At 57.9% G+C, this 14,555-nt stretch overlaps 4 protein-coding genes across 4 annotated transcripts; 1 reads left to right on the top strand and 3 right to left on the bottom strand.

Annotated features, from left to right (window-relative positions):
• Positions 1-494: 494 nt before the first annotated feature.
• Positions 495-4,169, bottom strand: PSEUBRA_005378 (uncharacterized protein; the record flags this gene model as incomplete). The annotated part of the gene is made up of 1 exon (XM_059465592.1): positions 495-4,169. One exon carries the CDS (start codon positions 4,167-4,169, stop codon positions 495-497), a length of 3,675 nt encoding a protein of 1,224 aa, XP_059320367.1.
• A 2,781-nt stretch (positions 4,170-6,950) lies between these two features.
• PSEUBRA_005377 (Cysteine/histidine-rich domain protein) lies at positions 6,951-8,063 on the top strand (the record flags this gene model as incomplete). Its single annotated transcript, XM_016438824.1, has 1 exon — positions 6,951-8,063. The coding sequence occupies one exon, from the start codon at positions 6,951-6,953 to the stop codon at positions 8,061-8,063; it is 1,113 nt and encodes a 370-aa protein (XP_016290107.1).
• Positions 8,064-8,280: 217 nt separating this feature from the next.
• Positions 8,281-11,574, bottom strand: PSEUBRA_005376 (ATPase, AAA-type, core; the record flags this gene model as incomplete). Its single annotated transcript, XM_059465562.1, has 1 exon — positions 8,281-11,574. One exon carries the CDS (start codon positions 11,572-11,574, stop codon positions 8,281-8,283), a length of 3,294 nt encoding a protein of 1,097 aa, XP_059320366.1.
• A 435-nt stretch (positions 11,575-12,009) lies between these two features.
• Positions 12,010-13,758, bottom strand: PSEUBRA_005375 (Carboxyl transferase; the record flags this gene model as incomplete). Its single annotated transcript, XM_016438813.1, has 1 exon — positions 12,010-13,758. The coding sequence occupies one exon, from the start codon at positions 13,756-13,758 to the stop codon at positions 12,010-12,012; it is 1,749 nt and encodes a 582-aa protein (XP_016290105.1).
• Positions 13,759-14,555: the final 797 nt, after the last annotated feature.

Here is a 14,555-nt window from a genome sequence, read left to right as displayed (position 1 = left end):
GCAACACCTTCATCTGCACGTACATCACCGTGCTACACGTCCCGCTTTGTCGTAGACAACGGCGCTGGACACCCACCAACAACAAGCCACGGGGGCTCTCTCTCGGCGCCAACCGCGGCTTCGCAAAAGTCATCGTAATGCTCGTGATGCGCTTTGCCACCCACGAAGTTGTAGGCTCGGAAAGTGAAGGATCCCCACACGAGCCTCGGATCAGCCATTCCGTCTCGTCATTTGGCGTGGCACACATCCCACTAACCTCATTCAGACTCGGCGTTGGACGAAACGAGATTCAATTTGGTCGAAAGAGTGTATTGCGATGACTGAAGCCACATTGATCTGGGATGTAAGGGAAAGAGATCGAGAAAGGCGGTACAGGGTATCTGATCTACTGGGGTATCTGAGGTGTAAGAGCTGCGATGACGTAGTGAAAGCAGAGAAGCGAACGGGCTGAGACGGTCGTCGATGGGTTGTAGGCCGGTTGGCTTTCATCCTGCCTAGTTCATGATACGCTGTGGGGCAGCACCGGCTTTGCCCCGGCGCGCGTTGCGATTCGGCCCTTGCTCGATCATAACAACAAAGGCGAGGAAGACGACAAATGCGAACTGGATCCACTCCTCGACCCAGCCGTAGGTGAGCTGCGACACGTGCGCCACCCTCTGCTTGACCATGGTCGGGCGGTAGCGCGCGCGGAACGAGGTGGGGAAGTAGTCGGTCCCACGTCCGCCCTGCTTCTTCCAGGTTGGGCAGTCGAGCAGCTCGAATTCGGCCTCCTCGGGCCGGACATCGTCGAGAGTCGTCAGGTCGAGATTCTGATCCCGGACGCCGCCGCTTCTCTTCTTGACGGTCGGAGAAACGCATGCGAGCTCACGCACCCACTGCTGAGTGGATCGGCGAGGGTCGCGTTGAGAGGGAGATGCGTCGCCAGGTGAAGTTGCGGTTGAGCTGCCTCGGCCACCCACAAGAGCTTGCATCCTCCTCTCTTGCAGACGCTGTGGGCTTGGAGCGTACATAGCAACCAGCTCGTCTTCCTCCTTCCGAGCAGGCTCCCACTGCTCGGGGTACCCACGCTCTCGCAGCAACTGTTGCCTTCGCCTGCGCAGCAACGCCTCGATGCGCAGCCGATGCTCGACCTGCTCGGCTGATTCGATCTCGAAACGCGCCGGCGGGGGCTTCTCGGCGCCTTGTCGCTGCTCGTGCGCTTTCGTCATCGTGCCAAAGGCCGAGTTGCTATTCCTCGTGGCGCCAGTGAGCAATCGAGCGCCTCGACCTGCTTGTAGCAGAGCTGACCTTGCCAAGAGACCGAGCTTGGCAGCTTCACGCTGGGTAATATTGCGTCCATAGTCGTCATCATCCGCCCACGCAACGGCTTGATGCTCGACAACGGCATTGATGAGGTCGAATTGCGAGCTTCGAGGTTCATCTTCGTCTTGCAAGCCGCCAGTCTCGATGATTGGCTGATCGGCCAGCCAAGCACCCTGCTCCTCGTCCTCGACGCGGGCAAACAGCGCCGCATCGCGAGGGTGGACGAGAGACTCGTCGAGGAAAGCCTCTTCAATCTGACCATAGGCAGATTGGGTCAGGACGCATTCCAGATCGTCCTCGTGCTCTTCGTCGCATCGGGGCACCAATCGACCCACGTGTGCAGTGGGTCGATCGGACTCGATCCGCGAGCATGACTTCGACCGTGGTGCGAGGGCTGTCACATCTCCAGGGAAAGCCAAGACAAGTGACTGAGAACGGTCTGCCAATCCTGCATTGTCAGTGGCGGTCAGCCTGCGCGATTGCGGAAGGTCGTCGTCGAAGTCGTGCTTCCGATCATCGCCACCGAAGATGCTGCCAAGCTCGCTGCCTAGCGTCCGACCGCGCTGGGAAGAGACCGAAGTGGGACTGCGACTTAAGCCAGGTCGGTGCCAAGCTGGGGACGGGCTCATGAAGGGATCCGGAGTTTGCTGCACAGAGGGCGCCTGCTGTCCGAAATTAGCTTCAGAGCCGAAGGATTGCGATCTTGACCTCGACCTGCGAACGCGTGCGGTGGGACGGAAAGACATTTGCTGAGAGGGTGACAGTACCAGCATTGCACTGCCGCTGGACTGAGGCACAGCTTTGCTCGTGAGGGAATTGCGGGTCGGGCTCTCTTGTTGTGCCGATCTGCCTCGGGGCTGGACCCGCAAGCGCGCAGAGTAGGTTTGCATTGCGTCGGCGGGGCTGAGAGATCCATTTGGCTGAAAGCCAGATCGGATGGGACTGTCGACATCCTGCCAGTCTCCAGCGGTAGCGGTGTCAGGCTGTGGTCCGTCTATGACCTCCTCGAACATGCCTTTGCGGGCACGCAGGTCCTCAATCGAGGGAGTGATGCGAATGCGAGGCCTTCGTGGTGCGTTGAGGCCGATCGAGTGGGACGAAGCTATTCGGAACATACCCTTTGCCCGCGGCGACGAAGACATGCTGTCGCTGGCACTGAGGTCGATCGAGTATGTTCCCAAGGACTGCTCAGTAGAAGACCGCGACATGTCTTCGGTAGAAGGAGGTGCGGGATCGCTGTTGAGACCCCAGACGTCAGCAGCGATTTCCTTTTGAGCCCGCCGCAGTGCTTTGCGCACAGTCTTGCGATGCTCGATGACATGGCGATTGCCGGGCGCCCTTCGCTTTTGTGTCGGAGAGACAGGAGATGCAAGGCTGGAAACATCGTCCAAAATCAGAGAGCCGAGAGATCGAAGCGAGTGGGAGGGCGTGATGAAGCTGGGTCGATCGGGGGGCGGCTGAGAGACGCCCACATTGTGAAGTCCCTTTTCTGGGCTCGCCGTGGTGGATGATGTCGCCGCAATCCCAAGGTCCTGGCCAACAGTGGTGAGAGCATCGCGAAGACGCTCGTCCTCCTGCATTGCCCGACCCATTCTACTGCCGAAATCTTCTTCGGCTTTTGCCATGGCCGAGTTTGTCTCCTCGAGCTCTTTGATCTTGGCTAGCAACTGGGCCAGGAGCGCGCTCTCGCCATCTGCGGCGTGTACTGAGCGGACCAGATCCTCGAGGTTCGACGTGGACGGGATTAGACCGGGATGATCCGACGTTGGCTGGTCCTTCGACAAGGCGTTCCGGATTGAGTCTGACGATGACCCACCTTCACCAGACCGGACCCTCGATACGACGAGCCGGGATGACGGAGAATCTGAATGACCACGCGCCACAAAGTCTCGCATAGGAGATCGCGGCGCCGGAGTATATCGTGCCGAAAGGTGACTACTCTCGAGCTCGACGTTGCGGGTCGTGGCCGCTTCGAGCTCGGCTTTGAGGCCGCGAAGTTCCTTGTTGAGACGGCTGAGCTTTTTGCTGCCTTCGAATCGAGCGCTCTCGGCTTCGTGCTGAAGCTCCGAGATCTGCTGATGAAGGACGTCGTTCTGTTCTCCGAGGGCGGCGAGCTGTCGTTGTGCCTCCAAAGCTTGCATTTGCAAGAGCGACGGACGAGATCGATGTCGACTGCCTGCAGTGTCGCGTTTCGAGACGATGCGAGATGTGCCGGCTGAGGGTGAAAAGAGAGCATGAGAAGCATAGCTGGAGACAGATGCGCTGGGCGAGCATGGCTGCGACACGATCAGGCCAGCATCGCTTGCCACCCACATGGATCCATCAGCAGCTAAAGAGCTGGTGCCTGCTGCCAAGGCACTGACGTTCTGCGTCGCTGTGCTGTCCGCCGGTCTGCTGAAGTAATCATCATCCGTGTCGGGCAGCGAGACGGGACGAGCGAGAGGCGTAATGTCGGATCCAGGCCGTTCTGGCGAGTTCTCGCACTGTGAGTTGATGTCAATGTCGGTGGTGGGAGGCGAGTTCATGGGTTGAGGCGACGAGGGTCCTGTTTGTGTGCGAGCATCGCCAAATCGGAGCATGTGTGCGGCGTCGGTGTTCTGGGTCGAAGCGAAGTCGTGGATCATGGCCTCGATGTCAGAGAGACCAAAGAGATTGGAGCTGGATTCCATGCTGGTCATGATGCCGCTGCGGAGGGATAGATTCTTTTCAAGTAGTGCCTTGCCAATGTTGGCAGCGACGACGAGTTTATGTTCCCTCTCGCGCATCTTGCGGCTTGCCTCGATCAAAAGCTGTTCGAGCTCATGACGTTCGAGACCTTCGAGCAGAGCGACATCGAGGTCGTCTGTACTGGAGGATGGCGTGAGCATGGCTGGCTCGCAAGGTGTAGTTGACTGACTTGGCCAAGCTGCAGGAAGATCTTTGGTGTCCACTTTGGCTGTATGCGGATGATCATGGTGATTGGTGCTGTGAAGAGTATTGTTGATGTCGGCCAGGGCAGAGCGGCCGGAAGACGTTACTTTATCTTGCTTCGAGGTAGGCGATGGATTGGCATCTTGAGGCTGCGGCGATAATGACGATCTCGAACGGCCTGGAGGACGCGGGCGCGGGCCATTGCGACCGCCTCCGGACAGCATTTCGTCCAGATCAGCTCGTCCGCAGCTATGATCGAGATTGCGGATAGGATAGTGCCGAGACGAATGGCATCACAAGGTCTGTCGTATCGGTGATATGCGTAGTCTCAAAGGATGCCGTGGCTGCGATGAAAGCTGGTGTAGGAGGCGGACTGTATGCAGCACGGACAGGCGGAACTGAGAAGAGTGCTAGATGAAGCGGTTGCTGTAGTGTCGCAGGCTGGCAACGAATGCGCGCTGGCTGCCTCTGGGAGAATGATGGCTCCGCCGCACGTGATTGGGGTTGATGATAGGAAGAGAAGAGATGATGGCGCAGTCGAGACGGAGCGATGGTGCGGAAGAAGCGATCCAGTGATGTGATTGTGTGAAAGTGAAAAGTGACGAGCAGCAAAGGCGGTTCTGTCATGCTCAGGAGACACCTGCGTCTTGCACTTTGCGTCTAAAAGCAGGGCAACCAGGGTCCAACCCTCAAGCCCACGCTACGGATAGCGGCGGCTCGTAAGTTACTCAGGCTCTTCGGCTCTGCCCTGCACTGACTTCGTCAGCGTCGGTCGGGGCCTTCCGAAAGGTTTGTGTTGCTTTCAAACGACAGAAAGAAAAAAGATTTTATGCTTCTTAAATTTATTTCTCGAGAAACGAGGCGTCGCGGACACGATACTCAGTCTCTCTTCCCTGGGAAGCATTGAAGCATGACTGTGTTGCCAGTTGAGGTGCCAGTGCGATCGAACTCTATTCAAAGACGAGCATGCTCATGGTGCCGCAGGAAAAGACGATCAGGCGACAGGGTCCTTGGCGTGTTGTTCCAAAACAGAGTTGGCGCGCTTCATATCCTGGGGAAACAAAGCTCGTTCTCGAGCAAGCGCCGTGTTCATCGACGAGAGGGATGGGCTTGCTGGCTCTATAGGCGAGCGCTTGTGTAGAAAAGACGATGGTACGCATGAAAGAGCTCGGGTCCTGATATGGGCCAAGCCACAATCTTAGACTCGCTGGCTCAAGCTTCTGACCGAGTCAGCTTACATAGTAGCCTGTGTTCCCCGACGCGGCAGATATCGGCACGCAGCGTGTTCGACTTTCACAAGAGAGCTTTCACTGTCCAACCCCGCCAATGTCGCCATTGTTTCGTGATAAGAGAGACGCAGCCTTTCAGTATGATAAGGGTGAAAGCGGGAAGCATCCCTCAAAACTTTTCCTCGGCAGGCGTGCAGCGCATCTCTGCGAAAAAGTGTGGAATCAGCTGAAAGCTCGAGGGTGGTGAGCGAGGTGATGCAAAACGTGCAGGCGAATGCAGATCCCTGCAGGTGTTGGTCTCGGCAGGCCACATCGTACCACCGTCACGACAGGCGTCAAACCCGTCAAAGCAGAACGACAGGTGCAGGCGTGATAAATTGATTTTTCTGACTTGTAGCGAATTCCAAAGGAGCGCACGACGACAACGTGACCCATAACCGTGCCTCACAACAACAGCACCACACGCGCACGCAACCACAACACGCTGCACCGGATCGCCAGCTGATCGCGTACCTCGGAGACTTTTCGTCTTGCAGCATGCAGCCTGTACGCATGCGTCTACCCGCTCCGGGATTCAGCTGACCGTTTCCCAATGACAATCATCGCTCCGACAGGAACAAAGAGCCCTCAGCGCGTCTTTCTTGAGCATTGCTCAGAGCGGTACCGTAGCATCCGAACGTCAAGGGACGGCGTGGTAACCTGAATCTGGTCACGCAAACGCTCACCGACTCGAGATACTCTACCGCGCTCCAGGCTTGCTCTGTTGTGGCTGACCCTTTGAATGCTGGCACAACGCACAATAGCAAGCCACACCGACCGTCCTCCAAAATTGTTGACCAGACCTCTCGCTCGCTCACTTCCTCTCGTCGCGAAGGCTCGACAACACCCGCAAGGACTTAGTACAGAAGAAGCGAGGGCTTCTACGCAGAAGTAAGGGTGGATCTAGCGCCTCCTTCTCTGTTCGCTCAGGAATACAGAGCATGAAGCAAGCGTGCTTGGCGTCGTGACCGCCCTTCTATTTTCGATTCAGCTCGGCGCAACTGTCGGTGATCCTACTCCCTCGCTTGCAAAGGAACAAGACCCTGAACCGAACGCAGACATTCGCATTCCGACGATCGATCCTATCGATGCGCTGCGGACATGTCCGACTCCGACTGCCTCGCTTCCACTGTCTCGCTCGCCACCCTGTCTGTGAGCTCTGCTCGAGCATGTCCGAGATGCACAAAACCCTTCGCGCGTTCAAGCAACGCGTCTTTTTCCAGTTTGATTTAATCACCCGATACCCGCTGCATCGTGAGCCTATCGCCGATCCATGTACCGAAGAGATGCTTCTACAAATTTCGACAAAACGCCTAAATTGCCGAACGGCCAAGAAGAAAGCCTTCTCCGCTGTCCCACCGCACGGACGGACTGCGCCCATACGACATCAAGCGCAGCTAGCCCATCAAGGACTCCATCTTCCTCTCCACCTTGCTTTCATCTGCTTTCGCTTGGAGCTTGTCTGACATCATGGTGATTTGCACGCGACGCGGCTGCGGCGCCGACTTCGACCCTGCCTCTTCGACCTCAGCGGCGGCGTCGTGCAGCTACCATCCTGGCGCACCCGTCTTCCACGAAGGTCTCAAGTCATGGTCATGCTGCAAGGAGACCAACAAGCCCGTCATGGAGTTTGACCAGTTCCTCGCCATTCGAGGCTGCACCACGGCCGAAGCGCACTCGGCAGAAAAGCAGGCGCTGCCCACCATCAAGAACGGCGCTGTTGTCGCAGATGAAGAGGCCCCAGCAGCGCCTTCAGTCGCTGTGTCGACGGATTCCGACGGCAAGGAAACCTTTGGACTTGCAAAGTCCTCGTCTGATATCGTTCAGCCGCTCTCCGGCATGTCCTTGCTGGCAGCACAAAACGCCCAGAGTGCACAGAACGTTGCAGAATCCTCAAGCTCAGGGAGCAAGGCAGCTTCGGCCAAAGTCGAGCCGGGCGAAGAGGAGGATCCCGCCGACGCCGACGCCAACCTTGCTGCCGGGCTGGTCTGCAAGCGCGGAGGGTGTGGCTTCAAGCATGACGGTGGTGCTCGCGATCGATCTAAGGAGACGTGCAAACACCACAAGGGCTCTCCCATCTTCCACGAAGGATCCAAGGGTTGGTCGTGCTGCAAACGCAGAGTGCTCGACTTCAACGACTTTCTCCAGATTGAGCCATGCTCCACGGCAAAATCGGGACATCTGTTCGTTGGCGCACCCAAGGCTGCTGTAGATGGCAGTGCTGATGGAGAGGAGAGCGTAGACTGCAGGATGGACCATTACGAGACTCCCAACGATGTTCGCCTCACCGTTTACGCCAAGTCGGTGGATGCGGCCAACAGCTCGATCGAGTTCAAAGAGGACGGCGTCGTCTTCTCGCTCCTGCTGCCACCAGCAACTGGCTCTTCTCGAGGTCGTCGCTTTCGAAAGGTGCTCAAGCCTTTCGCTTCCATCAACCCCACCGATTCGTCCTTCAACGTCACCAAGTTCAAGGTCGATCTCGTCCTCGTAAAGCAGCAAAAGGGCCAGAGCTGGCCCTGTCTCGAGAGCGGCGACAAAGTCATTGGCTACGGTCTCACCTTTGGCCGCGACAAGGACAAGTGATCCATACAGCCGATCGCAATTCCTCACCCTTAGATAGCATATCATTCACTCACACCTTTTGTACTAACAGACCTCATCCCATCATCGCCAGCAAGCTGCCCGTGAGCGTTTTGACCGACACAGATTGATTCTGAATGCAAGCGTTCCATGAAGAAGAAATTGGAGGAGAGGTCTACAGATTGCGATGCGATGGTGACGATGCGGGCAGGGAAGAAGTCTACAACAGCGAAGAGATCTTCATGGGCCGTCGGACAGCGTTCGAAAAGCCCTCGTGGTAGCGATAGAAGACCTTGATCTTGTCTTCGCTTTCCACCTTTTCGGCCGCTGCTGCTGCGGACGAGTCGGCATCAGCTGCCATCGGGTCGTCCGTCGTCTTCTTCAAGTCGGAAGTGCTGGAAGAGCGACCTTCCGAGACCTTCCTCTTCTTGCCGCCCATTCCGTCTGGAATTGGAACGACGGACAAGCCCGCAGGCACACTCGCGCTCTTCTGCACGATGGGTCGACCAAAGAAGTCCACAGCGATCTTGTCCTTCTTGCCCTTGATGCCATCGCGCACGGCGTTCGCACTTTCGCTCTTGGACCGATAGATGGCGGTAGCAGTCTTGGACGTCGAACCGGCATCATCCTCGCCAGCCTCGACGCCGGCATTCCTGCGCAGCAGCCGTCGCTCCATCTCCCTCGCCACCAGCTGTCGCACCGCAAAGCGCGACGGACCGATCTCCTTCGACCTCTTGCCCTCGAACTGGGTAAAGATGTCGAGCGGCGGATCGAGCTTGTACACCAGCGCACCGGCCGTCTGCCCCGTCGCCGCAGCTTCCTCCTCCGAAATCTTGTCCTGCACAAACTTGACGTTGAGCGAGGTCATGATCTCGACGAGCGAGGCGAACACCTGCTTGTCCTCGGCTCGCGAGAGCTGATTGTTGACCGGCCGCAGCTCCGGCGTGAGAATGCGCATCAGCGACGGGCCGAGCTCCGTGATCACCGCCTGCCGGTTGAACTGCGATCGCACATGGGCCGGCAGAACCGCCACGATTTGCGACGCAATCTCGTTGAATGCCATCGTCTTGAGATGGTTCTCGTAGTCCACCTTGGGATACTCGGGGAGTGCATTGCCGACATGCGCAAAGCACAGATGCCAGGGCACAAACGACCAAGGCATGAAACCGAGCAGCTCAAAGTTGCCCTGCGACCATGCCCGGCTTGTAATGCTCTGCCCAAAGTGCAGCCAGTCGTGCACCTGACGGTACCGCTTCCACCCTCCGTCGGCAGCACGCAGCGTCGGGTAATGCTCAAAGCAGCCAAGCGCAAGCTTGTCATATTCGTTGCAGCTCGTCACCTCGTGCACGATGCGGTTGACGTTCTCCGAGGGCGTGTCGATCAGCGCAAAGTCCTTTTGCTTCTCTTTGCCGTCTGAGGTGAGATCCTGCGCAGATGCCTTGCGAGACGAGTTCCACGGTGAGGCCGCTCCGTCGGCAGCGTGCGCGTTGGCACCCTTCATGTTCGAAGCAGCAGCCTGCTTGCGATTCTGCCGGCGGAAGAGCATCTCCCAGGCCTTGTGGACGGTACCACCCGTATCCTTGATGCCGACGGAAGCGCTCTTGACCGCCGCTTCAGTGAGCGCGATGTTCTTGGTCTTTGCAAACTCAAGCGCGTTGAGACACGAGCGGATATCGCCGTTGGTCAGCTCGGCCAAGAGCGACAGCCCACGAGCTTCGACCGAGAGGTCCTCTGCTTCGCACACCTCGCGCAGACGTTTGACCACGAGGTTGGTAGGTGGCTTGTTGAAGCGAACCAGCTTTGACATGGGTCGCAGCGGACGCAGAGACGGCGCGTAGAGGTCGTTGCAGATGCAGATGATGGGTCGGAGCAGAGGTTTGGAGCCCTTCCGCTGCTTCTTGCCACGAGCGGCAAGACCGGCCGCTTTGGCGCCCGCACCCTTGCCCTGCTCAACAAGTCGCACCAGTGCACGAACAAAGCCGTGAGACTCGCCCGTAGCACCACCTCCGCCTCCCGTCGCGCCGTCGATCTCGTCAATAACCACCAGCGTCGGCCTTGGATCCTTGAGACTGCCAGACTCGAGCGCCATCTTGATCACATCCTCGACGGCCCCAGCGGTGCGGGCGTCACTCGCATTGAGCTCGTATACGTTGTAGCCGGCGTGCGCGCCAATGACGTGTGCAAGTGTGGTTTTTCCCAGTCCGGGAGGACCCGAGATCATCATGATGCGCTCCTTGGGTCGTCCGAACGGGTCCTTCCACATGTGCTCGCCGCCCTTGTCGCCACCAAAGCTGTTCTCGGGCAACCCGTACTTGGCCTGTATGTACTGACGATGGCGCTCCTTGCGATGGTTTTTGCGCTTGAAGACGCACTCGTCCCACTCTTTGAGCCAGCCGAGCACCTCGCGATGGACGCGCTCGTCACCAAGCAGCTCCGTGAACTTGTTGGGTCGATGCTTGTTCACCCACATCTGCCTCGTCGCGTTCGACGCGCTCGTTGCGCTGGGTTTGACCGCCCGTCGCGAATCGCGTTGTAAGGACTCGTCGCGTTCCAGTACATCAAGCGCCTTCAAAGCCTCGACGGCATCCAGCAACTGGTGAATGGGTCGTTCCAAGAGCTGAGAAGCGTCGACGTCCGACATGATCGCCGGCGCCTTCCAGCCTTTCATGCGTCTGCGTCGTTCAAAGCGGATCGGAGTGCCATCCATCGTGGTCGCGTTGACAAATCCGGCGGGTATGTACTTGGGGATGCTCGCAGGCTTTGCGCGAGCAGGCAGTCGGGACGGTCCTGGTCGGGCGTCTTCTGTGGCAGCGGCTGGAACGGTCTCTTGCTCGAGCATGTCGAGTGCCGAGATGGCCTCGATCGCTCTGGACGATGGTGCTTGTGCAGATGTTGGGAATGGCTCGATTGGTTCTGTCTGTGACTTTAACGCTGGAGCCATGGAATGCTGGGAGCTCGGCAATGATGAGCCACCGAGCAAGCCGTTGCTCTCGAGGAAGTCGGATGCAGAAGAAGCCACAGATGAATCTAGATCGTGAGGTGGCGAAGGTGGGCGCCCTTGTCGCGGTTGAGTTGAGGTTGAGGCGATGTGCTCTTCTTCTGCCATGAGGAAAGCTTCAAGCTCGTCATCATCGGGCTGACCCAACGAGGTCGACATGGCGAAGCTGTGTGCCTGATCCATCTGCGCCGAGTCCTGCCTCAGCTGCATCTCTTCGTCGAGCAGCTGGTCGAGATCGAGGTCGGCGTCGAAGTCCATGGGCTCGCCTCGATCTGGGCTATGAGTGTAAGCCGGACGGCTCAGCTTCGCAGATCCCTGCGAGCCCCATGCATTGAGCGCCTTTTGCGCTTCACTTTGCGAGCCAGCTGGGCTCAGGAGGTTGAGGTGGCGCTCGCGAAAGGGGTCCATCGCGCTTGGGAAAAGCTCGTCTGCTTTTGCTTGGGACATGAGAGAGGCGGTGGCGGCTGTGTCGAGGTCGAGGAGGCCATTGCCTTCCAGCAAGCTTGACTCCGCCATTGCGCCAGTCACTGACAGCCGCGCTTCCTTCGTTCGTCAAAGAACGATGACGAGCAGGCAGCCTGAGGTTGTCAAGTGAACAGCCTGTTGGTTGTGGTCGTGATCGTGAGTCTACAGAAGACAATCTTGAATCGAAGAGGTCGAGTCCAACACGGCCAAGAAAGTTCAACTCAGTCGCGCGACGCGTAAAACGCCGAGTCTCGCAGTGTTAGACTTCCAGCGACCGGCTCCACCCAAATGCCTTCCTGCTGACGATTCCTTCTCGCGGCTCTCGGCTCAAAACAAGTCGAAGTGAGAACCTCGAACTGCATCAGAAACGGCTGGCAACTCAAGTTGCTTGAGCCTCTCGTGAAGGATGACCAGCATCGTCGTATGTGTCTGTATATATGCATTGATTGAAAAGGATTCGCTGTAAGGCAGCGGATACGCGCAGGCTCACATTCGATAGACGCCGTCGCCGTAGTTGTTGCCGTCCCATGCCGGGTGTCTCGAGCCGCCAGCATCGCCACGCTGCGAGCTCCTCCATCGACCCGTGTTTGCAACGCTCAGCCCCAGAGCCAGCACGCTGCGAGTGTCTTGTGGTCGAATGATGCCGTCGTCCCACATGCGAGCACTCGCGTACTCGGGCAGAGTCTGCTTCTCGATCGTCTCGCGAAGACCTTCCTGCTTGGACTTGTCGCTGCTGACCGTTCCCATGACCTGGCTGAGCTGTTCACCGCCCATGACACCGACGCGGGCATTGGGCCACATCCAAAGGAAGCGAGGACTGTAGGCTCGTCCGCACATGCCGTAGTTGCCCGCGCCGAAGCTGCCTCCAACAATGACGGTGAACTTGGGCACGTTTGCGCACGCGACCGCTCGAACCATCTTGGCACCGTCCTTGGCGATACCGGAGCGTTCGGCCTTGGTACCCACCATGTAGCCGGTTACGTTGACCAGGAAGACCAACGGAGTCTGGCGCTGATTGCACAGCTGGATGAAGCTGGTCGCCTTCTTGGCTGACTCTCCGAACAAGACGCCGTTGTTGCCGATGATGCCGACGTCTTGACCTGCAATCTTAGCGAAACCGGTGACGATGGTGTTGCCGTATAGTTTCTTGAACTCGTGGAAGCGTGAGCCATCTACGAGACGAGAGATGATGTCACGGATGTCGAATGGCTTACGAGCGTTCTCCGGGATGATGCCGTGGAGCTCCGAGGCGTCATACAATGGCTGGTCGAAGGATGCGTCGTTGAGAGCCGCATTCGATCGACCGCATAGACCAAGGTTGGCAACCGCCTCCCTCGCCAATGTGATGGCATGCGCGTCGTCGACGGCAAGGTGATCTGTCACACCCGACTCGCTGCAGTGCATCTCACCACCTCCGAGCGTCTCGTCGTCGACCACCTCTCCAAGCGCTGCCTTGACGAGGGGAGGTCCGGCGAGGAAGATAGTGCCCTGATTGCGCACGATGATAGTCTCGTCCGCCATTGCCGGCACGTAAGCACCACCTGCGACACTAATGCCGTGAACCACCGAAATCTGCGGGATGCCGAGCGCCGACATCTGAGCCATGTTGTAGAAGATGCGACCAAAGTGGTTCTCGTCGGGGAAGACGTCCGCTTGATGAGGCAACGCGGCACCACCGCTCTCGTTGAGATAGACGCATGGCAGGCGGTTCTCGCGAGCGATCGCTTGCGCTCGAAGGTGTTTCTTGACGGAGATGGGGTAGTAGCTTCCGCCCTTGACAGTGGGGTCGTTGGCGACGATCATACACTCGGTGCCCGAAACGCGCCCAATACCCGAGATCATACCTGCGCCCGGGATCTCGTCCTTGCCGTACATCTCGTACGCTGCCATCGGCGAAAGCTCGACGAAAGGCGAGCCGTGGTCGAGCAGCGCAGCGACACGGTCGCGAGGAAGCATCTTGCCGCGAGACACATGCCGCGCTCTCGCCTTCTCGCTGCCGCCCTGCGCGAGCTTCGCATGCGTGGCATCAAGCTTGTCGACGAGGCCGTCCATGTAGGTCTTATTCGACAAGAACTCGTCCGACGAGGCATCCACATTGTTGGGCAGGACGCTCGCTTGCTGCTGGAAGATTGAATGAGACGATGCGCGGTACGACCTGACAGGGGCGCTGGTCGACTTTTGAGCTTGACGCAAAGCGCCCGAGGCGAGCCGGCCTGCATTTCGTCGTGCCAGCATTTCGAAGCGTGAGCGAGCTTGATGCAGATAGCCGAATGGCGTGTGCTGTATCGTCGCGGAGCTGCAAGAATGAAAGTGCTGCTGTCGCACCAAGTGTAAGTGGAGAGAGGAGACAGAAGCGATGGATGGTGTGGTGAGCGTGTAAAAGGCAGGAGAGAAGCGACGAGCTTCGGACTGGTCGAGGAGTAGTGTTACTCGTCGACTCGCCGGTACGCCCGTGCCCCGTTCGAGACTTCTTCGAGCCGGTCCAGGATGCGGGGAGGGAAAAGGCGGGGGGTCGACACGTCGGGCCAACTTTGGACCGTCAAATGCGAAGCTTGCTTTAGCCGGTCTTCGGTCGGGTGGTTCTCAAATCTCAAATTTCGGCATTCGAAAGTTCAAGGCAGCAGCTCAAGTATCCATTTTGCGAAAAACAAGGCAGCAGCTCCTCTATGTTTACAATGAAACACAATTTGTGAGCCTATGAACATCACGGACAACAAGGAAGTTGTGGTAATTGTTTAGCCACCATCCAATGTCCAACATCTGCAGCCAGCCAGCTTTGTTGCCTATCAGAAGAATGAAACGCTCATGCGCTACTTCAAATTTGGATGTGCTTGACCAAATTGGCCGGCCTCTCAACCACTGCGTTGCAGGCAAAAAGGTCTGGCAGCCTGAATATGCTTGCAAGATCAGAGCCTTTTCTATACTTCCTCTGGCAGAAACTGCATTCCAAATCCCCCTTGATCTTACCTTTGGGTCAGGGTTTCATGTCACCGGTTGAACGGTGTTGGCGCATGGGAAGCCTGGCAAGACGG

This window comes from Kalmanozyma brasiliensis (genome assembly GCF_000497045.1).
Source record: "Kalmanozyma brasiliensis GHG001 unplaced genomic scaffold PSEUBRA_SCAF6, whole genome shotgun sequence".
NCBI lineage: Eukaryota > Fungi > Basidiomycota > Ustilaginomycetes > Ustilaginales > Kalmanozyma > Kalmanozyma brasiliensis.
Note: the sequence above shows the minus strand (reverse complement) of the source record. Positions and strands in the feature narration are given on the sequence as shown.